This window comes from Leiobunum rupestre, chromosome 7, assembly GCF_980474605.1.
Source record: "Leiobunum rupestre chromosome 7, qqLeiRupe1.1.hap1, whole genome shotgun sequence".
In the NCBI taxonomy this organism is placed as follows: Eukaryota; Metazoa; Arthropoda; class Arachnida; order Opiliones; family Sclerosomatidae; genus Leiobunum; species Leiobunum rupestre.
The window spans coordinates 19,195,934-19,220,245 of NC_143390.1; the positions used below are offsets into that span (position 1 = coordinate 19,195,934).

General features: G+C 41.0%; 7 protein-coding genes across 19 annotated transcripts in view; all 7 read left to right on the plus strand.

Moving 5' to 3' along the window:
• LOC149935027 (cell adhesion molecule Dscam1-like) overlaps positions 1–24,312 on the plus strand; it is a 28,128-nt gene that overhangs the window by 153 nt on the left and 3,663 nt on the right. For 3 of the 13 annotated variants that reach the window (XM_090154055.1, XM_090154057.1, XM_090154056.1), the window contains exons 2-6: positions 53–172; positions 234–383; positions 758–1,051; positions 1,127–1,246; positions 1,323–1,475. In XM_090154055.1, the coding sequence (XP_090010181.1) occupies positions 53–172; positions 234–383; positions 758–1,051; positions 1,127–1,246; positions 1,323–1,475 (837 nt within the window). Of the gene's footprint in view, positions 1–52; positions 173–233; positions 384–757; positions 1,052–1,126; positions 1,247–1,322; positions 1,476–9,846; positions 9,980–10,034; positions 10,155–10,219; positions 10,370–13,330; positions 13,404–13,480; positions 13,775–13,832; positions 13,953–14,017; positions 14,168–14,869; positions 14,898–14,954; positions 15,375–15,439; positions 15,596–18,107; positions 18,279–18,355; positions 18,650–18,716; positions 18,981–19,364; positions 19,393–19,452; positions 19,747–19,803; positions 19,924–19,986; positions 20,140–20,384; positions 20,543–20,610; positions 20,902–20,960; positions 21,081–21,145; positions 21,290–21,596; positions 21,679–21,737; positions 22,029–22,090; positions 22,211–22,275; positions 22,426–22,500; positions 23,160–23,216; positions 23,337–23,405; positions 23,574–23,596; positions 24,254–24,312 lie in introns of those variants that run through there. The other 10 variants (XM_090154058.1, XM_090154059.1, XM_090154063.1 and 7 more) reach the window with 10 other exon arrangements.
• On the plus strand, positions 4,277–6,675 carry LOC149935028 (cell adhesion molecule DSCAM-like). Its single transcript, XM_090180693.1, has 7 exons — positions 4,277–4,592; positions 4,662–5,081; positions 5,142–5,303; positions 5,677–5,763; positions 5,838–6,131; positions 6,195–6,314; positions 6,374–6,675. The coding sequence occupies exons 1-7, from the start codon at positions 4,532–4,534 to the stop codon at positions 6,541–6,543; spliced, it is 1,314 nt and encodes a 437-aa protein (XP_090036819.1). The 5' UTR covers positions 4,277–4,531; the 3' UTR covers positions 6,544–6,675.
• Positions 7,230–7,970, plus strand: LOC149935029 (cell adhesion molecule Dscam2-like). Its single transcript, XM_090153140.1, has 2 exons — positions 7,230–7,283; positions 7,348–7,970. Exons 1-2 carry the CDS (start codon positions 7,271–7,273, stop codon positions 7,812–7,814), a joined length of 480 nt encoding a protein of 159 aa, XP_090009266.1. The 5' UTR covers positions 7,230–7,270; the 3' UTR covers positions 7,815–7,970.
• On the plus strand, positions 7,968–9,602 carry LOC149935030 (cell adhesion molecule DSCAM-like). The gene is made up of 2 exons (XM_090153141.1): positions 7,968–8,920; positions 8,983–9,602. Exons 1-2 carry the CDS (start codon positions 8,668–8,670, stop codon positions 9,162–9,164), a joined length of 435 nt encoding a protein of 144 aa, XP_090009267.1. The 5' UTR covers positions 7,968–8,667; the 3' UTR covers positions 9,165–9,602.
• On the plus strand, positions 10,605–12,217 carry LOC149935031 (cell adhesion molecule Dscam2-like). The gene is made up of 3 exons (XM_090154070.1): positions 10,605–11,112; positions 11,176–11,595; positions 11,659–12,217. Exons 1-3 carry the CDS (start codon positions 11,061–11,063, stop codon positions 11,835–11,837), a joined length of 651 nt encoding a protein of 216 aa, XP_090010196.1. The 5' UTR covers positions 10,605–11,060; the 3' UTR covers positions 11,838–12,217.
• Positions 15,629–16,785, plus strand: LOC149935032 (cell adhesion molecule Dscam2-like). The gene is made up of 2 exons (XM_090154069.1): positions 15,629–16,523; positions 16,586–16,785. Exons 1-2 carry the CDS (start codon positions 16,025–16,027, stop codon positions 16,771–16,773), a joined length of 687 nt encoding a protein of 228 aa, XP_090010195.1. The 5' UTR covers positions 15,629–16,024; the 3' UTR covers positions 16,774–16,785.
• LOC149935033 (cell adhesion molecule Dscam1-like) lies at positions 17,558–17,963 on the plus strand. The gene is made up of 2 exons (XM_090154071.1): positions 17,558–17,699; positions 17,761–17,963. The coding sequence occupies exons 1-2, from the start codon at positions 17,558–17,560 to the stop codon at positions 17,961–17,963; spliced, it is 345 nt and encodes a 114-aa protein (XP_090010197.1).

Sequence of the window (24,312 nt, forward strand, 5' to 3'; positions counted from 1 at the left end):
GATTTTAAAATTTCAATATAACTATAATGATATAATGAACGGCGCTTTTCAGCTGCCCCGACATGGCTTTCGGAACCCACGGACCAGGATGTGATGTTGGGTCAAAGGGTATCTCTGAATTGTACAGCTTCAGGGTTGCCCAAACCGACAACTACTTGGCGTCGCTACAAAGGTTAGCCATTATCATTTATAAGTAGACCTATACGATTAAACTAATGAACCTTTTCGAATAGGTGAAATAGATCCAAAGCAAGAAGCTCTGTCATCCAAAGGTCAACTGGTGATAGAATCGGTCGGTGAGAAGGACGAAGGGAAGTACGAGTGTGAATCCGGTAACGGAATCGGTGCGAGCATTCGGAAAACTATCACTCTGACAGTTCGGAGTAAGTGAGCCAGTTTGGCACTTTGTGTTTTCCCGCCAAAACGCCAGTCGTTTTCGCGTTTCCATTTACGAAAACAACCGCGAGGATTCGCTAGTGTTGACCAGCGAACTTCATTATAGAAACGACGTAAACGGAACGCCATTTTATTGCAAATCAAACCTTAAGCACGACACAAAATCGTCATTCCTATCATTAGTACATTTCTCTTCGCGCAAACGTTATGAATGGAGCCTGTTTTATTAGTTCCGCTTCAGTTTATACCATCCACGCGTACTGTTTGACGGTAATCTTATGGATAAGCGTGTCTTGCTTAGCAGGTAAGCGTCTTTACAAATACGTTTTTGGAGGCCGTGCTAATACTTTGGAAATTGCAGGAGTCCCTCCCCAAATCCAGCCCTTCTTTTTCCCGAGAAACATTACTGCTTCCAACGAAAGACAAGCAGTGTGCACTATAACGCAGGGTGATCGCCCATATAAATTTCATTGGGAAAAGAACGGTAGAATGTTAAGTTCAATCCCAAACTCTTTGGAAATATCAATAATAGAAGATTTGAGATTGTCTGCTCTAAAGATTTTATCCGCGTCAGCATCAGATTCTGGAAACTATACTTGCGTTTGTAGCAACGCTGTTGGTACGGCTAGGCACACGGCAGAGCTGTTAGTAGAAGGTAGGTCAAGATGCTCATTTTAAGTACTTGAGTTATTTCCCAACATGAATTTACCTCAGTTTTATATCTTTGCAGCACCTCCAGTTTGGCTTTCGGAGCCGACTGATCAAGATGCTTTGTTGGGTCAAGGAGTTATTTTGATATGTTCGGCCACCGGACTGCCCCAACCCCGAATGACTTGGCATAAACTCAAAGGTACGTCTTTATTTATTCTACTTTCTTGTGTTCCCAATAGACATTAGCATTCTATTTACGTAACTCTTTTGGTTAGATGTATCGAACGATCTCGTTCCCTTGGGAATGTCTCCGAACGGGAGCGTTCACCTTGAAGCCGTTTCAGAGTCGGATGAAGGAAGATATGTTTGCGAGGCGAATAACGGCATTGGGAAAAGATTATCAAAAACAATCACCCTCTCTGTCCGTGGTAAGAAGATCATTTAAGAGATTCGACGGTAAAGCCCCAAATCGAGGGTGCCAGTTGGAATGAGTTTGCCCGAGTTCAGTTTGATTCTGGTTTCTTTTTCCCGCCAAGTTGGAAGTGGATTGAATTCCAGTTTAATGTTGAAATACGCCACTAGGTACCACTAGTGCCTCCGTAATTCGTTCTTTCTTCAACTTAATACTTTTTTCGTCTCGTTTCGCCATGTTTTCGGATTTGGTCTTTGTCGATTCGGGGCGTTGGAATCGTGTCCTAGAACCTTGTTCTATTTTCTGCCAGTCAAGCTCAATTTATTTATTATTCAGTATTATTTCATCGGGATATTAAATCTTAAGAAATGGGTTTGTCTTACGAAACGTTTTTAGTAAACTACCCAAAACTATTACATCGCGCCTCATTGAAAGCCGCGCTCTTGTGTGCCGTCATCTTTTCCCTCGGACATCTAGGCTCTGCGGGTAAGCGCCACTCATTTCATTTACTCATTGCGCTTCAATAAGGATCTCAATTGACTTAATTAATAATGATTATTTTCTAGGTGTTCCACCCAAAATTCAACCGTTCAGTTTCCCCAAAAATATCGAAACCGATAACGAGCGTAAAGCACTTTGCACCGCTACTCGGGGTGATAAGCCTTTAAAGTTTGAATGGCTAAAAGATGGGGAAAGATTGGCATCTGAAACAGGAAAAATAGAAATAGCAGATGTCGAGATTTTGAGATTATCTGCTTTGAATATAATTTCGGCGATGTCAAAAGATTCTGCAAATTACACATGCATTGCCAACAATGCTTTCGGCTCTGACCGATACACTGCTCAGTTAATAGTTGAATGTGAGTACTTTTATTTTCACATTGTAACAGCTCTATAATTTTTCTTACTTTTAGCCGCTCCAACGTGGCTTGCGGAACCCACGGACCAGGATGCGATGTTGGGTCAAAGGGTATCTCTGAATTGCACAGCTTCAGGATTGCCCAAGCCGACGACTACTTGGCGCCGTCACAATGGTTAGATATACTTATATAAATAGGTCTTACGAGATAAAATTAACGAACTTCCTTCGAATAGGCGAAATAAAACTAAACCCAGAAGCGTTGTCGTCCAAAGGTCAACTGGTGATAGAATCGGTCGGTGAGAAGGACGAAGGGAAGTACGAGTGTGAATCCGGTAACGGGATCGGTGCGAGCATTCGGAAAATTATCACTCTGACAGTTCGGAGTAAGTGTCTCGATTGCTATACTGTTTAAATTCGCGCCATGAGGTATATTTAGCTCGTTTTCGCTCTTGAAATTAGGCTGTATTTACTTTGTCAACAAAATATTCGTTTCATTGACATATTTTCATGATAATATGGTTTTTATATCCAAGATTTTTTAATGCTCTGTAACCCTAGTTATAGTTACGACTCCTTCGCAGGTTCGGTGCTTTGTGGATAAACGCACCCACAATAATCATAGTTAATTGAGCCTTCAGATATAACCGCTCATGTAATTATTAGTTCGCCGTTAATGGAATTGAAATCGGTCATTCTCTCGATCTGAGTTAAGGAAGTGACTTAGTGGTTGTCAGGTATTTTCATTTATGTCTCTGGCACTCGTCCAAGACGGAGTTGCGGTCAACCAACTTAACTTTCCCGCTGCTCTTCGTTGAATTGAGTATGTTTGAAACTTTTCTCACTAGATACCGCCTGCGTTTCCATAAACTAACATTTTGGATGAAAATATATTGGACATTTGTTCCTTTTTACTGAGACGCCATTGCACTTCCGCTGGAACCACATCTTCTCAGTATGTTCTGTAGTCCCAATATTCAAGATATTACACCTGTAATTAGTAGGACAACACTTTAAATATAGATAAAAAATGGTGCTCTAGCTAGAATATAAATTAATTAATTTGAATCATGTTCGGAAACGCGTTTTTCTTGGGCTGCATAGTGGCATTCCTTGTTCCGGTGTGTAATGCGGGTAAGCCTCGTTAGAATGTCACACCTTTTGTGTATCTCTAGTTTTCTGATTCAATGCACTTTTAGGAGTTCCACCAACAATTCAACCATTCTCGTTCCCTAGTGCAAATAATTTGACAGTTAATAGCGAAAGAAAAGCTGTTTGTACCGTTGTCAGCGGTGATCCCCCGTTCACGTTCATTTGGGAAAAAGATGGCAAGAAACTAAGTCCAATATCCAACAAGCTAGAGATAATGTTAATGGAAGGAGCCAGTCTCTCCGTCTTGAAAATTTTGTCAGCGTCATCATCCGATTCGGGGAGTTATTCGTGCGTAGTTAAGAATGACTTTGGGTCTTCGCGACAAATCGCATCATTGATGGTAGAGGCACCCGCGACGTGGCTTGCAGAACCAACGGACCAGAACTTTATGTTGGGGCAGAGCGTTAGTTTGAATTGCTCCGCGACGGGCCTTCCGAAACCGCGTACGTTTTGGACACGGCCAACAGGTCAGACCAATGACTTCAGAGATTATGCTATTATTTCTTTCAACTAACTTAAGTTCGTATAACAGGGGTTTCGATGACCAAGATTCCATCTTCGGACCTAACTGAGAGCCCAATTCTGGTCATCAGTTCGGTTTCTGAACTAGACGAAGGGCAGTATATGTGCGTGGCCGACAACGGCATAGGACAACCTCTTCGGAAGACCATCAACTTGTCTGTTAGGGGTAAGAACGTCTGAGATCATTGAATCACCTTCGATGTTTGTCTAATGGTTGAATATGGTTTCCAATACTTCGGTGAACCTCAATTTTGTAGTCTTTCAACTCAACTTTCCCGCACATTTTGCAGATGGGATGTGTTTTTAACTCTCTCCACTAGGTACCGCCTGTGTTTCTATAATCTTAACAAACCAAGAGGTAAAATATCCATTGCAAACTCGCTTTTGAGTTAGACGCCATTATTCCTCCGTTAAAGTCGCGACGGGCCCAGATGATTCTCAGACCTTTTCCGGGCGAACTAGAAATATAAGAGGAATTTCAGTATCTACATAAATCGTAAAATTAAGTACTGGTATATGATACCACAATCTTGCTTGAAATGTATGAAAAATACTTTTTCTTTGTTTTGGTTGGCCTTTTCGGCGCGTTGTGTAGTGCAGGTAAGCCTCGCAGGCGCCTAGTGCGTTCCCATTTGTTTCGAGTAAGTTTAATACCTAGATATGTTTTAGGAAATCCTCCTGCAATTCAACCATTTTCCTTTCCAAGTACAAATAACATAAAAGTAAATACCGAACGAAAAGCGTTCTGTACTGTTCTCAGTGGCGACCCTCCTTTTAAATTTGTTTGGGAAAAAGACGGAAAACAACTGAGCCTAGCTCAAAATAAGTTAGAACTGGTATACGTCGAAAGTGCCAGTCTGTCAATTTTAAAGATACTGTCGGCTTCTTCAACCGATTCGGGAAACTATACTTGCACAGTTAGTAATGACTTTGGTTCCTCGCGTCATACAGCCCCGTTAATTGTTGAGTCACCCCCTTCGTGGCTTCAAGAGCCCGTGGACCAGGATGTTATGTTGGGACAGAGCGTACATTTAAACTGCTCTGCAACCGGACTTCCGAAGCCACGCACGTTTTGGAGTTCGCCTACAGGTTCCATAAATGTGTAGAAATCATCTGTTTGATCCTAACTAACTGCATCTTATTTAACAGCTGGTACATTGTCAAAGATTCCAACTTCGGAACTCGAATCAACCGATAGTTCCGTTCTTCTTATCAGTTCGGTTTCTGAAAAGGACGAAGGAGAGTATGTTTGCGTTGCCGACAACGGCATAGGACAACCTCTTAGGAAAACAATCACCTTGACTGTCAGGGGTAAGAAGGTTAGGCAATAGATTCGATGGTATCCGCTCAATTCGAGGGTGCCAGTTGGAATGAGTTTGCCCGAGTTCAGTTTGATTCTGGTTTCTTTTTCCCGCCAAGTTGGGAGGTTGTCCAGTTCCAGATTAATGTTGATTTACGCCACTAGGTACCACTAGTGCCTCCGTAATTCGTTCTTTCTTCAACTTAATACTTTTTTCGTCTCGTTTCGCCATGTTTACGGATTTGGTCTTTGTCGATTCGGGGCGTCGGATGAGTGTCCTAAAACCTCTTTCTTTTGGTCACATTTTTGGAGGAATTTATTTATAGTTTAAGTCTGTATCATCGGAATATTAAACTTCGCGAGTTATGGGTTTACATTCTGAAGCGATTATAGTAAATTATTCGAGCGTCTCAATAAAATTCGCGATCTTGTGTGTCGTCATCTTCTCCCTTGGACAACTAAGCTCTGCAGGTAAGCGCAACTCATTTCATTTTATCTCTAAAGATTTTCCTGATTCAACTTTTATTAATTTTATTTATTTTAAGGTGTTCCTCCCACAATTCAACCGTTCAGTTTTCCCAAAAATATAAAAATTGATAAAGAGCGTAAAGCCCTTTGCACTGCCACTAGTGGTGATAAGCCTCTAAAGTTTGAATGGCTAAAAGATGGGAAAAGATTGTCATCTGACACTGGAAAAATAGAAATTGCCGATTTTGATATTATCAGATTATCGGTTTTAACCTTAATCTCGGCGACGTCCAAAGATTCTGCAAATTATACGTGTATTGCAAGCAATGCTTTCGGCTCTGACCGATACACGGCCCAGTTAATAGTTGAATGTGAGTTATTTGATTTTCCATTTTTCTTTTGTCATAATATCTTTAATGATAGTTACTTTTTAGCCGCACCAACGTGGCTTGTGGAACCCACGGACCAGGATGTGATGTTGGGTCAAAAGGTATCTCTGAATTGCACAGCTTCAGGGTTGCCCAAACCAACGACTACTTGGCGTCGCTACAAAGGTTAGAAATCACTATAAATAGATCATGTAGGATCAAACTAATGAGCTTCTTCCGAATAGTTGAAATAGAATCAAAGCAAGAATCTTTGTCGTCCAAAGGTCAACTGGTGATAGAATCGGTCGGTGAGAAGGACGAAGGGAAGTACGAGTGTGAATCCGATAATGGAATAGGGGCGAGCATTAGGAAAATTATCACTCTGACAGTTCGGAGTAAGTGCTTTGATTGCTAACCTGTTAAAATTCGCGCCATGACGGTGTGGGCGGGATATTTAGATCGCTGCGCTCTTGAGCCGTATTTTGTTAGTAAACAAAATATTCCTTTCATTTAAACATTGGTATGTTATTTTTTTATTTTTTTATGATATACGTGACCTTTCGGTGGTTCAATAAAAGATTTCATCAAGTTCTATAACTCTAGTGGTAGTTCAGACTTTTTGAGTTTCGGTGTTATATGGATAAGCGCACCCATGATAACATAGTTCGTAGTTTTCCGCTAATGGAATTGACCCGGTCTTCGAAAAACTGTCACAATCTCTCTTCTTTGCGTTGAAGAAATACCATAGCTGTTGTCAAGCACTTCCATTTATGTGTCTGGTACTTTTACGAGTCAGAGTCGCAGTCTACCAACTTAACTTTCCCGCTGCTCTTTTTGGAAATGAGCATTTTTGAAACTTTTCTCACCAGATACCGCCTGCGTTTCCATAAACTAACATTTAGGATGAAAAGATATTGGACATTTGTTCCTTTTTACTGAGACGCCATTGCACTTCCGATGGAACCACATCTTCTCAGTATGTTCTGTAGTCCCAATATTCAAGATATTACACCTGTAATTAGTAGGACAACACTTTAAATATAGATAAAAAATGGTGCTCTAGCTAGAATATAAATTAATTAATTTGAATCATGTTTGGAAACGCGATATTCTTGGGCTGCATAGTGGCATTCCTCGTTCCGATGTGTAATGCGGGTAAGCCTCGTTAGAATGTCACTTCTTTTGGAATCTCTAATTGGCTGATTCAATGGATTTCTAGGAGTTCCACCCACAATTCAACCGTTCTCGTTTCCCAGCGCAAATAATTTGACAATTAACAGTGAAAGAAAAGCAGTCTGCACCGTTATCGGTGGTGATCCCCCATTCACGTTCATTTGGGAAAAAGACGGCAAGAAACTAAGTCCCATATCCAATAAGCTGGAGATTAGGCAAATAAAAGAAGTCAGTCTCTCCGTTTTGAAAATTTTGTCAGCCTCATCATCCGATTCGGGGAGTTATTCGTGCGTAGTTAAGAATGACTTTGGTTCTTCGCGACAAACCGCACCACTGATGGTAGAATCACCTCCCACGTGGCTTGCGGAACCATCTGACCAGAACTTTATGTTGGGGCAGAGCGTTAATGTGAATTGTTCCGCGACGGGCCTTCCGAAACCGCGTATGTTTTGGACTCGACCAACAGGTCAGACAAATTACTTTATAGGACTTGCTATGTTTCCTCTCAGCTAACTCAGTTTCTATAATAGGGGTTTCCATGCTTAAGATTACATCTTCGGATCAAACAGAGAGCCCCGTTCTGATCATCAGTTCGGTTTCCGAACTAGACGAAGGGCAGTATATGTGCGTGGCCGACAACGGCATAGGACAACCTCTTCGGAAGACCATCAGCTTGTCTGTTAGGGGTAAGAACTCCTGACGATGTTAAGTCATCATCGATGCTTGTCCAATGGCTGTGGTTGTTATACTTCGAAAGGATTTGTCTTCTTCCAACTCAACTTTCCCGCTAATTTCGTAGCTTGGACGAGTTTTTAACTTTCTCCACTAGGTACCGCCTGTGTTTCTATAATCTTTATATTCAGCTGGCAAAATATACATCGCAAACCTCCGTTTGAAAAAGTCGCCATTATTCCTCTATGTGAATCGCCAAGGGTAGATTCGGCTGAAAGGTCCTGAAGCATTTTCCAGCATAACTTTTTCTCGTGAGATAAAGTATATTTTAAGCGATTGCATAAATCTAAATACATCGTATTATAATACTCGACATGCGATAAAACTTGTGGTTCGAAATGTATATAAAAACGTTTTTCTTTGGTTTGTCTTGCCTTTTCGGCGCGTTGTGTAATGCAGGTAAGCCTCGCAGGTGCCCAGTGCATTTCCATTTGTTACGATTGGATTTAATCCCTGAATAATTTTAGGAATACCTCCAGCAATTCAACCTTTCTCGTTTCCAAGTACAAATAACGTAAAAGTGAATTCTGAAAGAAAAGCTTTTTGTACCGTTGTCAGTGGCGACCCACCTTTTAAATTTCTGTGGGAAAAAGATGGAAAACAACTTAGCCCAGTGCCGAATAAGTTAGAACTGATGTATGTCGAAGGTGCTAGTCTGTCAATTTTAAAGATATTGTTGGCCTCATCAACCGATTCGGGAAACTATACTTGCACAGTTAGCAATGACTTCGGTTCATCTCGTCAGACAGCGCCACTAATTGTTGAGTCACCCCCTTCGTGGGCTCATGAACCCGTGGACCAGGATGTAATGTTAGGGCAGAGCGTGCATTTAAACTGCTCTGCAACCGGACTTCCGAAGCCACGCACGTTTTGGAGTTCGCCTACAGGTTCCATAAATGTGTAGAAATCATTTGTTTGATCCTTACTAACTGCATATCTTAATTAATAGCTGGTACATTGTCAAAGAATCCAACTTCGGAACTCGAATCAACCGATAGTTCCGTTCTGCTTATCAGTTCGGTTTCTGAAAAGGACGAAGGAGAATATGTTTGCGTTGCCGACAACGGCATAGGACAACCTCTTAGGAAAACAATCACCTTGACTGTCAGGGGTAAGAAAGTTAGGCAATAGATTCGATAGTATAGGCTAGCTCAATTCGAGGGTGCCAGTTGGAATGAGTTTGCCCGAGTTCAGTTTGATTCTGGTTTCTTTTTCCCGCCAAAGCTGGAAGTTGATTCAATTCCAGTTTAATGTTGATTTACGCCACTAGGTACCACTAGTGCCTCCGTATTTCGTTCTTTCTTCAACTTCATGCTTCTGTCGTCTCGTTTCGCCATGTTTACGGATTTGGTCTTTGTCGTCTCGGGGCGTCGGGTCCGTGTCCGAAAATTTCGTTGGTTTGCCCCCTTTCTGGATAAAATTATTTGTAATTTAAGTTTGTATCTTCGGAATATTTAATTGTGTAAAGAATGAGTTTAAATTTTAAAGCGACCATAGTACATTATTCGTGTATCAAAATGAAATTCGCGCTCTTGAGTGTCGTCATCTTCTCCCTTGGACATCTAAGCTCTGCGGGTAAGCACTACTCAATTTGTTTTCTCATTTCATATTTTGATTTTCATGATTTGACTTCGATTATATGTATTTTGAAGGTGTTCCTCCCACAATTCAACCGTTCAGTTTTCCCAAAAATATCAAAATTGATAACGAGCGTAAAGCTATTTGCACTGCAACTAGTGGTGATAACCCATTAAAGTTTGAATGGCTAAAAGATGGGAAAAAATTGGTTTCCGAAACAGGAAAAATAGAAATTGCTGATTTTGAGATTATGAGATTATCTGCTTTAAAAATAATCTCGGCTGCGTCCAAAGATTCTGCAAATTATACGTGTATTGCCAGTAACGCTTTTGGTTCTGACCAATACACGGCTCAGTTAATAGTTGAATGTGAGTACCTCGATTTTCATATTGCAGCATCTCTGTAACACAAGTTATTTTTTAGCCGCTCCAACGTGGCTTGCGGAACCCACGGACCAGGATGTGATGTTGGGTCAAAGGGTATCTCTGAATTGCACAGCTTCAGGGTTGCCCAAACCGACGACTACTTGGCGTCGCTACAATGGTTAGATATATCTACTTATATAAATAGATCTCATGAGATAAAACTAATGAACTTCCTTCGAATAGGTGAAATAGAATCAAAGCAAGAATCTTTGTCGTCCAAAGGTCAACTGGTGATAGAATCGGTCGGTGAGAAGGACGAAGGGAAGTACGAGTGTGAATCCGGTAACGGAATCGGTGCGAGCATTCGGAAAACTATCACTCTGACAGTTCGGAGTAAGTGTCTCGATTGCTACCCCATTTAAATTCGCACCGTAACGATATTGGCGTGATATTTAGTTACACTCAGCCGCGCTACCAAGCTGGGTATTTCTGTTCATACAAAAATAGTGTTTCATTTCGTCATTTTGATACTAATATCATACGCGAATCGCAATTTTTTTACGATTGTCTGGATTTTGCGACTATGACATTAAGTGGATATAGTTCCCTCTTCTTTGAGGGTTGCGCTCTGTGTGAATAAGCGAATCCATTGTGGAAAACTGGTCTTCAGTGCTAGGCACTCTTGTCAGTTCTGTTGTTTCACTAATGGACTTGGTCTGTGGGATTGGAGAACCTATACGATCTGTCGTAGTTCAGAAAGTATCGTAATTTTTGTTGGGCACTTATGTTGTCCATGTACACCAACTTAACTTTCCCGCTGCTCTTCAAGGAGTTAAATACGTTTGAAACTTTCCTCACCAGATACCGCCTGCGTTTCCATAAACCAACGTTTAGAATGGTTATTTGTTCCTTTTAACTGAGACGCCATTGTACATCTGTTGGGAGATCGCGTCCATCGCGACATGTTCTTAGTCTCAGTATTCTAGATATTACAGCAGTAATTTGTAAGGCAATACTATTGTAAGATTATAAATATATAACAAATAATGGTACTCCAGCTGGAATAGAAACGTTAACTCCAAACATGCTTAAAAAAGTGCTTTTCTTTGCCCTAGCAGTATTCCTGTGTAATGCGGGTAAGCCTCGTTAGAATGTTACTTCTTTTGGAATCTTAGTTGGCTGATTCAATGCATTTCTAGGAGTTCCACCCACAATTCAACCGTTCTCGTTTCCCAGTGCAAATAACTTTACGGTTAATAGTGAAAGAAAAGCAGTTTGCACCGTTATCAGCGGTGATCCCCCATTCACGTTCATTTGGGAAAAAGACGGCAAGAAACTAAGTCCCATATCCAACAAGCTAGAGATTATGCTAGTAGAAGGTGCCAGTCTTTCAATCTTGAAGATTTTGTCAGCCTCTTCATCCGATTCAGGGAGTTATTCGTGCGTAGTTAAAAATAACTTTGGTTCTTCGCGACAAACCGTACCACTGATGGTAGAATCACCTCCCTCGTGGCTTACGGAACCATCTGACCAGAATTTTATGTTGGGGCAGAGCGTTAGTTTGAATTGTTCCGCAACGGGACTACCGAAGCCGCGTACGTTTTGGACTCGACCAACAGGTCAGATGAAATAATTTTGTTAAACTTCACAGATCCGTATAGATAACTCATGTTGTGTAATAGGCGTTTCGATGCCCAAGATTCCATCTTCAGACCTAACTGAGACCCCAGTTCTGGTCATCAGTTCGGTTTCCGAACAAGACGAAGGGCAGTATATGTGCGTGGCCGACAACGGCATAGGGCAACAACTCCGAAAGACCATCAACTTGTCTGTTAGGGGTAAGAGAGTGTATAACTTTTGAATCACCTTCGATGCTTGAACTATGGTTGACTACGGTTTCCAATACTTCTGTGAGCGGCGTCTTCCAACTCAACTTTCCCGCTAAATTCGTAGCTGGGACCTGTTTTTAACTTCCTCCACCAGGTACCGCCTGTGTTTCCATAATCTTCATATCCAGAAGTCAAAATAGCCATATAAAACGCCCGTTTAAGAAAGAATCCATTATTCTTCTACGTACCCACGGGCCAAAGTGTTTCTATAATATTTATCAACGTAACTTTATTTCGTGAAATAGAATTCGTTAAGTAAATGTGATGACCTACGTAAATTGTACGAAAAGTAATAGGTAATATGATTAACCGTTCTGGCTAGAAATGTATGAAACCTCCATTTTCTTTGTTTTGGTTGGCCTGCTTGGTGTGCTGTGTAATGCAGGTAAGCCTTGCAAGCATCCTGCGTTTTTCCATATATTTCGATTGAGTTTAATCCTCGGATAATTTTAGGAACTCCTCCAGCAATTCAGCCTTTCTCGTTTCTAAGTACAAATAACGTAAAAGCAAATACTGAACGAAAAGCATTTTGTACTGTTGTCAGTGGTGATCCACCTTTTCAATTTCTGTGGGAAAAAGACGGAAAACCACTAATCCCAGTCCAGAATAAGCTGGAAATGGTGTACGTGGAAAGCGCCAGTCTGTCAGTCTTAAAGATATTGTCGGCTACTTCAACCGATTCGGGAAACTATACTTGCTTAGCCAGCAACGATTTCGGTTCATCGCGGCAGATAGCCCAGCTCATTGTTGAGTCACCCCCTTCGTGGCTCCAAGAACCCGTGGACCAGGATGTAATGTTAGGGCAGAGTGTGCATTTAAACTGCTCTGCCACCGGACTTCCGATACCACGGACGTTTTGGAGCATGCCCACGGGTACCATAAATCTGTATAAATCATCTCTTTTTTCCTTACTAACTATGGCATGTTATATAATAGCTGGGGCATTGTCAAAACTTCCAACTTCGGAATCTGAAGCAATCGATAGTTCCGTTCTATTAATCAGTTCGGTTTCTGAAAAGGACGAAGGAGAGTATGTTTGCGTTTCCGACAACGGCATAGGACAACCTCTTCGGAAAACAATCACCTTGTCTGTCAGGGGTAAGAAGGACACCAAAGATTTGGTGACTAAACGTTCATTCGAGAGTGCCTCCTTAAGTTTGGTCCCGGTTTCTTTTTCCCGCCAAAGCTGGAAGTTAGTCCAGTTCCACTTTAATGTTGATTTACGCCACTAGGTACCACTAGTGCCTCCGTATTTCGTTCTTTCTTCAACTTAATGTTTCTGTCGTCTCGTTTCGCCATGTTTACGGATTTGGTCTTTGTCGATTCGGGGCGTCGGATCAGTGTCCTAAAACCTCGTTCTTTTTGGCACTATTCTAGAGGAATCTATTGGTAATTAAAGACTGTATCATTAGAATATTAAACTCTACGAGGAATGAGTTCACATTTTAAAGCGAGTATAGTAATATATTCGCTCGTTCCAATGAAATCCGCGCTCCTGTGTTTGGTCATCTTCTCCTTTGGACATTTAGGTTTTGCGGGTAAGCCCAACGCAATTTGTTTTATAAATATTTCCATATTCGTGATTTGACTTTTATTAATTATATTTATTTTCTAGGTGTTCCACCCACAATTCAACCTTTCAGTTTCCCTAAAAATATTGAAACAGATAACGAGCGTAAGGCAGTTTGTACAGCCACCAGGGGTGATAAACCCCTAAAGTTTGAATGGCTGAAAGATGGGGTAAAATTGATTTCCGAAAATGGGAAAATAGAAATTGCTGATTTTGATATTATCAGATTATCGGCTTTAACCATAATCTCGGCTTCATCTAAAGATTCTGCCAATTACACGTGTATTGCAAGCAATGCTTTCGGCTCTGACCGATACACGGCTCAGTTAATAGTTGAATGTGAATACTTTGATTTTCACATTGCAACAGCAGCTCTATAATGATAGTTACTTTTTAGCCGCACCAACGTGGCATGTGGAACCTACGGACCAGGATGTGATGCTGGGTCAAAGGGTATCTCTGAATTGTACAGCTTCAGGGTTGCCCAAGCCGACGACTACTTGGCGTCGCTACAATGGTTAGATTTATCTACTTATATAAATTGATCTCATGAGATAAAACTAATGAACTTCCTTCGAATAGGTGAAATAGAATCAAAGCAAGAATCTTCGTCGTCCAAAGGTCAACTGGTGATAGAATCGGTCGGTGAGAAGGACGAAGGGAAGTACGAGTGTGAATCCGGTAACGGGATCGGTGCAAGCATTCGGAAAACTATCACTCTGACAGTTCGGAGTAAGTGTTTTGATTGCTACCCCGTTTAAATTCGCGCCATAACCGTGTTGGCGGAACATTTAATTCAACGAGCCTTTACACCAGAGCAAATGTCCGAACTCTGTACAAATTTTAGAGATATCATAAGCGGATATTTTTTATTATTATGAGATAGATGTAAGATGCGCGACTCTTTTCTGTATTTTAAGTTGACGTAGTTCCGATTTAGTTATTGGTTTCCGACTGTGTGGATGGAAAACTGAGCCTTCAGAACTAGGTGTGAATGTTAGTTCGAGTGTCTGTGGTCTACGAAAAAGCGTCACTCTCATTTAGAGTGAGAAATGGGCCTTAGTTGTTGCCAAGCACTTCCATTTATGTATCTGGTACTTATAAATACGAGATTTTGCTCCTGTCTACCAACTTAACTTTCCCGCTGCTCTTCATGTAATTGAACATGTTTGAAATTTTCGGCACCAGATACCGCCTGCGTTTCCATAAACTAACATTTAGGATGAAAATATATTGGACATTTGTTTCTTTCCACTGAGACGCCATTGCACCTCTGTGGGAAACACGTCCTCGTGACATGCATTTCAGTGGTCGACATAGTACTGTCGAAATTTGTAACGCCATTTCAAGTTTTTAAATTAATACTATACTATTTAGAATTTATTCTAATTAATTTCAATCATGCTCCATAACGGGTATTTCCTTAGTCTAGTTGCACTTCTAGGCGCTATGTGTAATGCGGGTAAGCCTCGTTAGCGTTTCGTTCCTTTTTAGTCTGTCTAATTGAATACCATTCTAGGAGTTCCACCAACAATTCAACTCTTATCGTTCCCTAGTGCAAATAATTTGACAGTTAATAGTGAAAGAAAAGCAGTCTGCACAGCCGTCGGTGGTGATCCCCCATTCACGTTCATTTGGGAGAAAGACGGCAAGAAACTAAGTCCCATATCCAACAAGCTAGAGATTATGCTAGTAGAAGGTGCCAGTCTTTCAATCTTGAAGATTTTGTCAGCCTCTTCATCCGATTCAGGGAGTTATTCGTGCGTAGTTAAGAATGACTTTGGGTCTTCGCGACAAACCGCATCATTGATGGTAGAGGCACCCGCGACGTGGCTTGCAGAACCAACGGACCAGAACTTTATGTTGGGGCAGAGCGTTAGTTTGAATTGCTCCGCGACGGGTCTTCCAAAGCCGCGCACGTATTGGACACGGCCAACAGGTCAGACGAAATCAATTTATAAATCCTGCCATGATTCCTTTCAACTAACTCGGTTTGTATAACAGGGGTTTTGTTGCCTAAGATTCCATCTTCTGACATAACCGAGAGCCCAATTCTGGTCATAAGTTCGGTTTCCGAAAAAGACGAAGGGCAGTATATGTGCATTGCTGACAACGGCATTGGACAACCTCTTCGAAAGACCATCAACTTGTCTGTTAGGGGTAAGAACGTCTGAGGTTGTTGAATAACTTTTGATGCTTTTCCAATGGCTATATTTCGGTGAATGTCGGATTTGCTGTCCTACAACTCAACTTTCCCGCTAAATTCGTAGCTGGGATATGTTTAAAACTTTCTCCACTAGGTACCGCCTGTGTTTCCGTAATCTAAATAACCAGAATGTGAAATAACCATGGTAAACACTCGCTTCAGAAAGACGCCATTTTTCCTCTGTACGAATCGCGACGGACTAAGATGCTCCTAAAACATTTTCCAAAACACCATTTCTCGCAAATTAGAACAGTCCAAGTAATTGCTTATATATGTATCTAATAAATCGTAGAATAAGCACTGATACAAGATAAAACGTCATAAGCTAGAAATGTTTAAAAACTCGTTTTTCTTTTGGTTGGTTGGCTTCTTCGCGTTGTGTAATGCAGGTAAGCCTCGCACGCGCTGAGTACATTTCGTTTCTTTCTATTGGTTTTAATCTCAGAATGTTTTTAGGGATTCCTCCTGCAATTCAACCTTTCTCATTCCCAAGTATGAGTAATGTAAAAGCTAATACTGAGCGAAAAGCTTTTTGTACTGTAGTTAGTGGTGACCCGCCTTTTAAAATTATGTGGGAAAAGGACGGAAAACATCTTAGCCCAATAACTAATAAGCTAGAACTAAAGAGTGTCGAGGTCGAAGGTGCAAGTCTGTCAATTTTAAAGATACTTTCGGCTTCTTCAACCGATTCAGGAAACTATACGTGCTTGGTTAGTAACGATTTCGGTTCATCGCGTCAGACAGCCCCGCTTATTGTTGAGTCACCCCCTTCTTGGCTTCAAGAACCCGTGGACCAGGATGTTATGTTAGGGCAGAGCGTGCATTTAAACTGTTCTGCAACCGGACTTCCAAAGCCCCGAACGATTTGGAGTTTGCCCACAGGTTCGATCAATGCGTAGAAGTGCTGACTTTTGCTTTACTAATATACGTGTCTTACATAATAGCCGAGACATTGTCGAAGATTCCAACTTCTTACCATGAGGCAACTGATAGTCCTATTCTGATAATCAGTTCGGTATCTGAAAAGGACGAAGGACAGTATGTTTGTGTTTCCGACAATGGCATAGGTCAACCTCTACGGAAAACCATCACCTTGTCTGTCAGGGGTAAGAGTATGCTCGCGGATTCGTGAAGAACGTCTAATAACCGCGCTTTGTACAATTCCCAAATTTCGCGCCAAAGCATTTCTTTGGCGTATTTGTTTGTAAATTACACCACTAGGTAACACTAGTGTCTCGATTTTTAGTGTTCTGAGTAGGACAAAAAGCGTTTAGTGAGTTTCCGCCATCATCGCCATGTTCTTCGGTGCAATTCATCGTAGGTTTGCTCGCTATTCTTGGTAGTTGAGATTCATTTGTTTCCATCCAGTTTCATTTACGAATACTTTATATATTAAACTAAAAGAACTCAATTTAATTATGATATCAAAATTCTTTAAAAATGGAATATATGTGGCTATTTTTGTTGAAGTACTCGCGTTACTCCTAACTGAAAGCTATGCGGGTAAGCCTACATCTTTCGTTCGGGTATTACTCCGACTTCCTTTTTGCTTTTTCTAATGTAAAACTCTTACTGAAGGAACTCCACCAAAAATCCAACCTTTTGTCTTTCCAACGAATATTACTGACACTGAACGGAAAGCTTATTGTGCCGCGATTGACGGGGACCGTCCTTTGAATTTTCATTGGGAAAAAGAATCAAAAATATTGAGAGAAGTACCAAATAAAGTTGAAATTATCAATGTGGAAGGTGCTAGTATGTCGGTATTGAAAATTTTATCGGCCGAAACAAATGACTCGGGTAGTTTTTCTTGTGTCGTACGCAACGACTTCGGTACTGCTAGATACACGGCGGAACTTGTAGTTCAAGGTATGGCAATCCAGTAGAGCATGGTTTTCTGATTTTTTGGACTCTTAATGATAATCTGCATACGAACAGCGGCCCCTGTATGGGTTGTGGAACCACTAGACCGGGATGTCTTGTTGGGGCTGACAGTTTCCATGAACTGCACGGCTTCGGGGTTCCCCAAACCCTCAGTCACCTGGAAGAAGGTTTTCGGTTCGTGTTTCTCGGAATTGCTTAAAAATTCTGGTAAATGTTTCCTGACTTCGTTTTTTAGGCGATGATGTAACAGCCAGTTCCCAGTTGACGACAGTCACCGGTCATTTGATCATTTCTTCTGTCGCGGAAACCGACGAAGGCCAATACGTTTGTGAAGCGACGAACCAAATTGGATCGCCAATTCGAAAAATCATTACCATTACAGTCCGCGGTGAGATCATTAGTGTCAACGATCACAACTTCGGTGGTTCCTACTTTTAGTCATTTTATTTCTCGCGCCTAAACTTATTTGCGCCACTAATATTAGTTCATAGTAGTTTGCACTAGGTAGCGCTACCTCAGTCAAATATCACGGTGTATTTTTTAGCTGTTTTTTGCGATGGTTTCCAAGCGCCATTTTATTCTGTGGGTTCTTTCCAAGAAAGCGTTTCTCTCTTTTCTCGTCTGATCTCCGTAATTTTATTGAAATTAGCTGCAAATGTTAACTTTTAGACTTCGCCGTAATAATGAACTCGAATTTGTTTAGTATTTTAGCGTATTTATTGTTGAGTTTGAGCATCGCCCAATGTTACGCTGGTAAGTCCTAACCCTTATTCATGACATTTTATTTTATTTTATTGCCGAATACCATTGTAAAATGATTTTAAATACAGGTACCCCACCAGAAATACAACCGTTTTCGTTCCCTAAAAAAATGACTGGAAATAAAGAATGGAAAGCCCTGTGCACCGTGACCGAAGGCGACCCCCCTCTAACTTTCACGTGGAAAAGAAACGGCGAGACTTTGAAATTAGATAACGAAAAATATGAAATCTCTTTTTTAGAAGATTTGAATCTGTCAGCTTTGAAAATAAAAAAATTGTCGTCTGATGATTCGGGGAACTTTAGTTGCGAAGTTAGTAACTCATTTGGTTCGGCACGACACTCGGCCCAACTAATTGTCGAAGGTATGTCTTTTATTGCAAGTCAGTCTTTTAAACTTAATTGTTAATGTATAGTGTTTATTTTCATTAGCCACACCGAAATGGGTAGTAGAACCTATGGACCAAGACGTTATATTAGGAGAAAGTGTTTCGCTAAGTTGCGCCGCGTCTGGTCTACCAAAACCAACCGTCAATTGGCACAAGGCTTCTGAATGGAAGGAACCCATACCAAGGTCTACGAACGGGACGCTGTATTTTCACGCCGTCTCGGAAACGGACCAAGGAATGTACGTGTGCGAATCAAGTAACGGAATTGGATTACCTTTGAAGAAATCCGTCGCGTTGAACGTCAAGGGTGAGTTACTTTTTTCCTTTCGGACTCCGTTGTGAGTTTGCTTAATGTCGGTGAGTGAACGGTCTGGACCACTTCAGATTTCGCGCCAAATGGTAAATTGTGGATCTGTTGAGTTTTGTTTGGAAATGTCTCGGCAGGTTGCGCTATTTTCGCTAGATTTGTGTCCATTCCTAGTTCTCAAAATCGTTGTTCATGGATTCGCCATGTTTGACAAGGGTTCCTTTCTGTTGGCGTTGATTTGGACTTTATTGCTACGGTTTCGTTTTGTTCAGATTTAAGTAGTGTTGGAATACGCAATATTTGAATTATTTCACCATATTTAAGAATAATATGAGTAATATTAGTAACGCGTGTGGGGTAAGCCTTTTATCTTTTGTCCTCATTATATTCAGTGCGGCGATGAGCAGTGCTGGTAAGCCAAATTCTGCGTTTCCATCTCTAAGTGTTTCGTTAAATAGTGTAATTTCAATAGGAATTGTGCCCCTCATCCAACCGTTTCTATTTCCCAAAAACATCAAGTTGAATATGGAAACTAAAGCCATTTGCACTGTAACCGAAGGGAGCCGACCGTTTTCCTTTCGCTGGCAAAAAGATAGTCAAGAAATTAAAACAGACAAAAACAAAGTGGAAATAGCTGTTTTGGACGAAATGAGTTTATCTGTCTTAAAAATTGTATCAGTTGGTTCGAGCGATTCCGCTAATTATACTTGTTTTGTTTCAAACCAATTTGGTACGAGTCATCACACGGCTCCTCTTATTGTCGAAGGTTAGCTTTATAGTCTACCTCTTCCAGTTCATAGATTTATTATGGTTTTCCATATAGCTCCACCTCTGTGGACAGTTGAGCCTAGTGACCAGAGCGTACTTTTAGGACAAAGCCTTCTTTTAGTATGCGAAGCTACCGCGTTACCAAAACCAGTGACGCGCTGGTTTAAAAATACCGGTAATATTCTTTCTTGAGTAGCTCGTTGTGGGTGTCGCATCATTCAATCTATTATCAATGCAGGTGACACGATGGCCAACAACCCGATCCAATTGTCAAAGAATGGGACGTACTTTTTAACCTCGGTTCAGGAATCGGACGTAGGGGATTATAGATGCGAGTCCAAGAATGGACTTGGCAGCGGAATACAAAAGACTATTCGGGTTTCAGTTCATGGTGAGAACATATCTACCCTCAATATGAGGCCGTGGTGTTTAGTTTAGACTTTTCCTCGGTATCCAGTCAACTTCTCTTCTGAGCCATATATCCTGGCATTGACTTCCATGGTACATTTTTCGCGCCAAAACAGATAATAGTGGTGCTAGTTTGTAGTTTTATTCGCTAGACAGCGCTACTTTCGCGTTTTCCAACATTTTTAGGTTTTTTGTTGTCTTCGCAGTGTGCCAGTCCTATCGCCATTTTTCTTGCGAAGTTGGTATGCTTTCAGTGAAGACGATTCATCAGTAGGCCCAGTTTTACAGTTAATATTTTCTCAGTTTCAGTTTAAATATGATTTACGTTGATTATTTCGTTTATGTGACTTGTATAGTTGTAACACGCAATAGTTTCTGCTATGCGGGTAAGCCAAACTTCGTCCGCTGATTCGTTAATGCTATATATCAACTTTATTTGGACCTTCTTCATTAGGCAATCCACCTGTAATTCAGCCCTTTCAGTTTTCTAAGAACATAGTTTCTAACAAAGAAACCACCACAGTTTGCACCGCTACTCAAGGCGATCCACCGTTCACATTTCAATGGCAGAAAAACGGAAAGAATATAGATGCGGATGATAAACAACTTGAAGTAGTGATTTTACAGGAGAGATTGTCTCTGTTGAAAATTATCAAAGTTTCTCCCAGTGATTCTGCTAATTATACCTGTATCGTGTCCAATAATGACGGATCTGCGCGTCATACGGCACAGTTGACCGTGGAAGGTACTTGACCCACTGATCTTGTAGACATTCTATAATCACGCATTACCCCCTTCATTCAGCGCCGCCCTTATGGACGTTCGAACCAACTGACATGAGTATCCTCCTTGGGCATGATGCCGTACTAGAATGCAAGTCTTCTGGGCTTCCTAAACCGACAACGTCTTGGTTTAGGATTTCCGGTATGAATGTTCGCATCACTTTGGTTTTAAATTAATTATAACACTTCTTGTTGCTGAACTTGTAGATTCATCTGGTAACCACCAAGTTTCGTCGAACGGAACGTACTTGGTTGCTTCGGCAAAGGAGTCGGATGAAGCTCGTTACGAATGCCGATCCACGAATGGAATTGGGACGGGCATTTCAAAAGTCATCTCTCTTACTGTTCACGGTACGTGTGGGCCGTATTGTTTTCGGCTTCCGGACACCTCATTAAATGTTTTTGTAGAACATCCTTTCGCATTATTGTCGAAAAAGCGTTTTCCGCAATATATTTTCCCGCCGTCCGTGTGCTTGGTAATTTCGACACCAGGGAGCACTAGTGGGTCCAATATTGGGCGACAAAATTGCTTAGTCCGCCATCGTTGCGTTTTTCGCCCGGACGTTATGTTCCACTCTTTCAAATTGTATTGTTTTAGTTCGATTTCAGTCGGTATTATTGAAGTAGTGATTTATTCACTAAGGGCTATTTTCCTCATCATATTCTTAACAGTATGAATTCTGCTTTTTGCGTTGTTTCTGGCATCGTAATATTTCTTTTGAGCGATTCGTGCACCGCGGGTAAGCCCAACTTTACTAAACCTTGTTTGTTTTACAATCTAAATACCTCGTTTCCTTAGGGATTCCACCCGAAATTCAGCCATTCGTTTTCCCCAGTAAAACATCTCCAAACGAAGAAGTTAAGGTTACTTGTTCCATTCTGAAAGGAGATAAGCCGCTAACTTTCCAATGGTTGAAAAATAACGAAAATCTTTCGCCTACTAAAAATATGGGCATACATATCTTTGAAGATATGGGTTTGTCCGTATTGAAATTCTCTTCTATCACGTCAAGTGATAGTGGCAATTATACATGTAATATTTCGAACGAATTTGGTTCCACCCATCATGTTGCTAGTCTTATCGTAGAAGGTATCGTCGTATTCGTACCCTTTGGCTTTATCATAGTGGTAATAATGTGCGTTATAATTTAGCTCCGCCTACGTGGGTTCATGAGCCATTTGACGTCGATGTTACCTCGGGTGAAAGGTTACATTTATTTTGTGGTGCATCAGGGCTCCCTATACCGTCTGTTAGATGGTTTAAAGTGAATGGTATGCATAATACAAGCTCTATGAGTGCCTAGAGCACTTGAAATCATGCTGTATTATTCTTTTAGATGACAAATTTGGCGAGACTGAACCATTATCTTTAAACGGTAGTTATACTGTGACATCTGTTAGCGACACTCACTCGGGAAAGTATCTATGCGAAGCCCGAAACGGTCTCGAACAACCATTAAAGAAGATGGTGGTCGTTCATGTTCGAGGTACTTAGGCACTTGGTTTTTGACGCGTTACTTGTCCATTTTCTTGTTCCTGGTTTTAGTCACTTTGTGTTTGGCGCCCTTTCTTAAACTAAAAGCTTTCCTCAATTTTCGCTGGGTAGCGCTACTGTTTCCATTTGATTCCGTACTGAAGTTGAAACCCACATAATGCCTTATTTTTGACGCCATAGCTGGCGTTGACGTCCTCCGAACCGTTTGTTGCTAGATCTATCCTCGTTGGTTTTCGATTCGGTGACTCGACTTTCGTTTCTTTATTTTATATTCTGTCGTCGTAAAATATATAAAGTAGGATTATGCATCTTTTCGCGCTTCCACATTATCTCATTGTTGTCTATTTCGCGGTCGGGATACGCTGCGATGCAGGTAAGCCTACTTTCGTTTCGCATCGTCGCGTAGAAAGTAAATAAATGAATACATGTTTATTTCAGAAAAGCAACCAAAGATTCAAAACTTTAGTTTCCCAAAAACCATTCCAAATGGAGGAAACACAAAATTTTTGTGTTCAGTTATTCAAGGCGCCACACCTTTGAGTTTTGAATGGCGATTTAAGGAAAGTGAATTAAAAGAAGAGACTGGTAAGAGGGAGATAACGACCCACAGCGATATGTCCATTCTAAACATTATATCTGCGGGACCTCAGGACTCTGGAACCTATGTCTGTATCGCTAGAAATAAGTACGGAAGTTCGGAGCATTCTTCTGTTTTAACTGTCAATGGTAAAAATCAATAAAACATTAAAGTATTGGTAATAATCCGACCTATATTGTTATTAGCTCCTCCAGTATGGCTCGAAGACCCCATTGACTACAACGTGGCGTTGGGTGATCCTTTGACCATTGATTGTAGAGCCAAGGGTTATCCCTCTCCTATAGTTTCATTTAAGAAACTTAGTGGTTCGTTTTAATAAACGTTTACTTTCTTCAATTTTTTTTATTGAGAACTGGTGTTTATGTTAAATACAGAACATCCCTCAACATCCACAGACGCGGTGACCTCGGAGTTCACCAAGGTCAATGAGAGTCGTTGGTATTCATCGGCCGTCGGCGAGTCTCACAAAGGGAAATTTTTATGCGAGGCATCAAATGGGATTGGCCAATCAGTGTCAAAAATGATAACGGTGTCAATAAGGGGTAAGATGTCTGTTGTTGATGGTTTACTTTTGTTCGAAGTCGTAAATTTTTCCCGCTCGTCTGTTGCTCGTTTAATTCGCGAGGGGTCTCTGCTGGTACCGTTTTCTTCGCTTCTGGTAATTTTGACGCCATTATGCCCCTTGCAAAGGCGCAAGTACGACCAAAAACGCCTTGTGTCAGACTTTCATAAGGATTTTCTTCATTTTTGCGTTATTAAGTTTTACAAATGGGAGTGTTAGTTGCATTTTCGTTTAGTGTTTTTATTCTTGCCGATATTACTAGACGCGATCGCGTTTTGGCTCAAAGTAATACAGGTAAGCAACCATTTCAATATATAATTACTCTCTAATAATGTGTGCCTTGTTAAATGATTTTTATTTCCCAAACAGAGACTACACTGCCGGTAATTCAAGAGTTTTCTTTTCCTAAAGAATTGAAAGAAGGAGAAGTAACTAGTGTTACATGTACTGTTATTCGTGGGAAAAAACCTTTTAAATTTCGATGGACTAAAGATGGAAAAGAAATCAACGAAAAATTAAATGTCAAACAGGCGCAGTTTGGAGAATCTTTATCCGTATTGTCAATTGATATGTTAAATTTGGACCACGCCGGAAATTACAGCTGTTTGGTGACAAACCCCAGCGGGACGGCGACTAGGACTTCGCGATTAGCCGTCTTTGGTAAATTATAATATAATTTTGAATAATTTTGGGCCTATAATTGATGGAAAATATTCATT

Excerpts from the sequence above, each read along its gene's own strand:
- LOC149935033 (XM_090154071.1), top strand. The coding sequence starts at position 17,558 with ATGATAATCTGCATACGAACAGCGGCCCCTGTATGGGTTGTGGAACCA. Across the intron at positions 17,700-17,760 it reads CACCTGGAAGAAGGTTTTCG|GCGATGATGTAACAGCCAGT; the intron begins GTTCGTGTTTCT and ends TTCGTTTTTTAG.
- LOC149935032 (XM_090154069.1), top strand. The coding sequence starts at position 16,025 with ATGCAGGTAAGCCTCGCACGCGCTGAGTACATTTCGTTTCTTTCTATT. Across the intron at positions 16,524-16,585 it reads GATTTGGAGTTTGCCCACAG|CCGAGACATTGTCGAAGATT; the intron begins GTTCGATCAATG and ends CTTACATAATAG.
- LOC149935030 (XM_090153141.1), top strand. The coding sequence starts at position 8,668 with ATGTATGTCGAAGGTGCTAGTCTGTCAATTTTAAAGATATTGTTGGCC. Across the intron at positions 8,921-8,982 it reads GTTTTGGAGTTCGCCTACAG|CTGGTACATTGTCAAAGAAT; the intron begins GTTCCATAAATG and ends CTTAATTAATAG.
- LOC149935028 (XM_090180693.1), top strand. The coding sequence starts at position 4,532 with ATGTATGAAAAATACTTTTTCTTTGTTTTGGTTGGCCTTTTCGGCGCG. Across the intron at positions 5,304-5,676 it reads AATCACCTTGACTGTCAGGG|CGATTATAGTAAATTATTCG; the intron begins GTAAGAAGGTTA and ends TACATTCTGAAG. Across the intron at positions 5,764-5,837 it reads TGGACAACTAAGCTCTGCAG|GTGTTCCTCCCACAATTCAA; the intron begins GTAAGCGCAACT and ends ATTTATTTTAAG.
- LOC149935031 (XM_090154070.1), top strand. The coding sequence starts at position 11,061 with ATGCTTAAAAAAGTGCTTTTCTTTGCCCTAGCAGTATTCCTGTGTAAT. Across the intron at positions 11,113-11,175 it reads AGTATTCCTGTGTAATGCGG|GAGTTCCACCCACAATTCAA; the intron begins GTAAGCCTCGTT and ends ATGCATTTCTAG. Across the intron at positions 11,596-11,658 it reads GTTTTGGACTCGACCAACAG|GCGTTTCGATGCCCAAGATT; the intron begins GTCAGATGAAAT and ends GTTGTGTAATAG.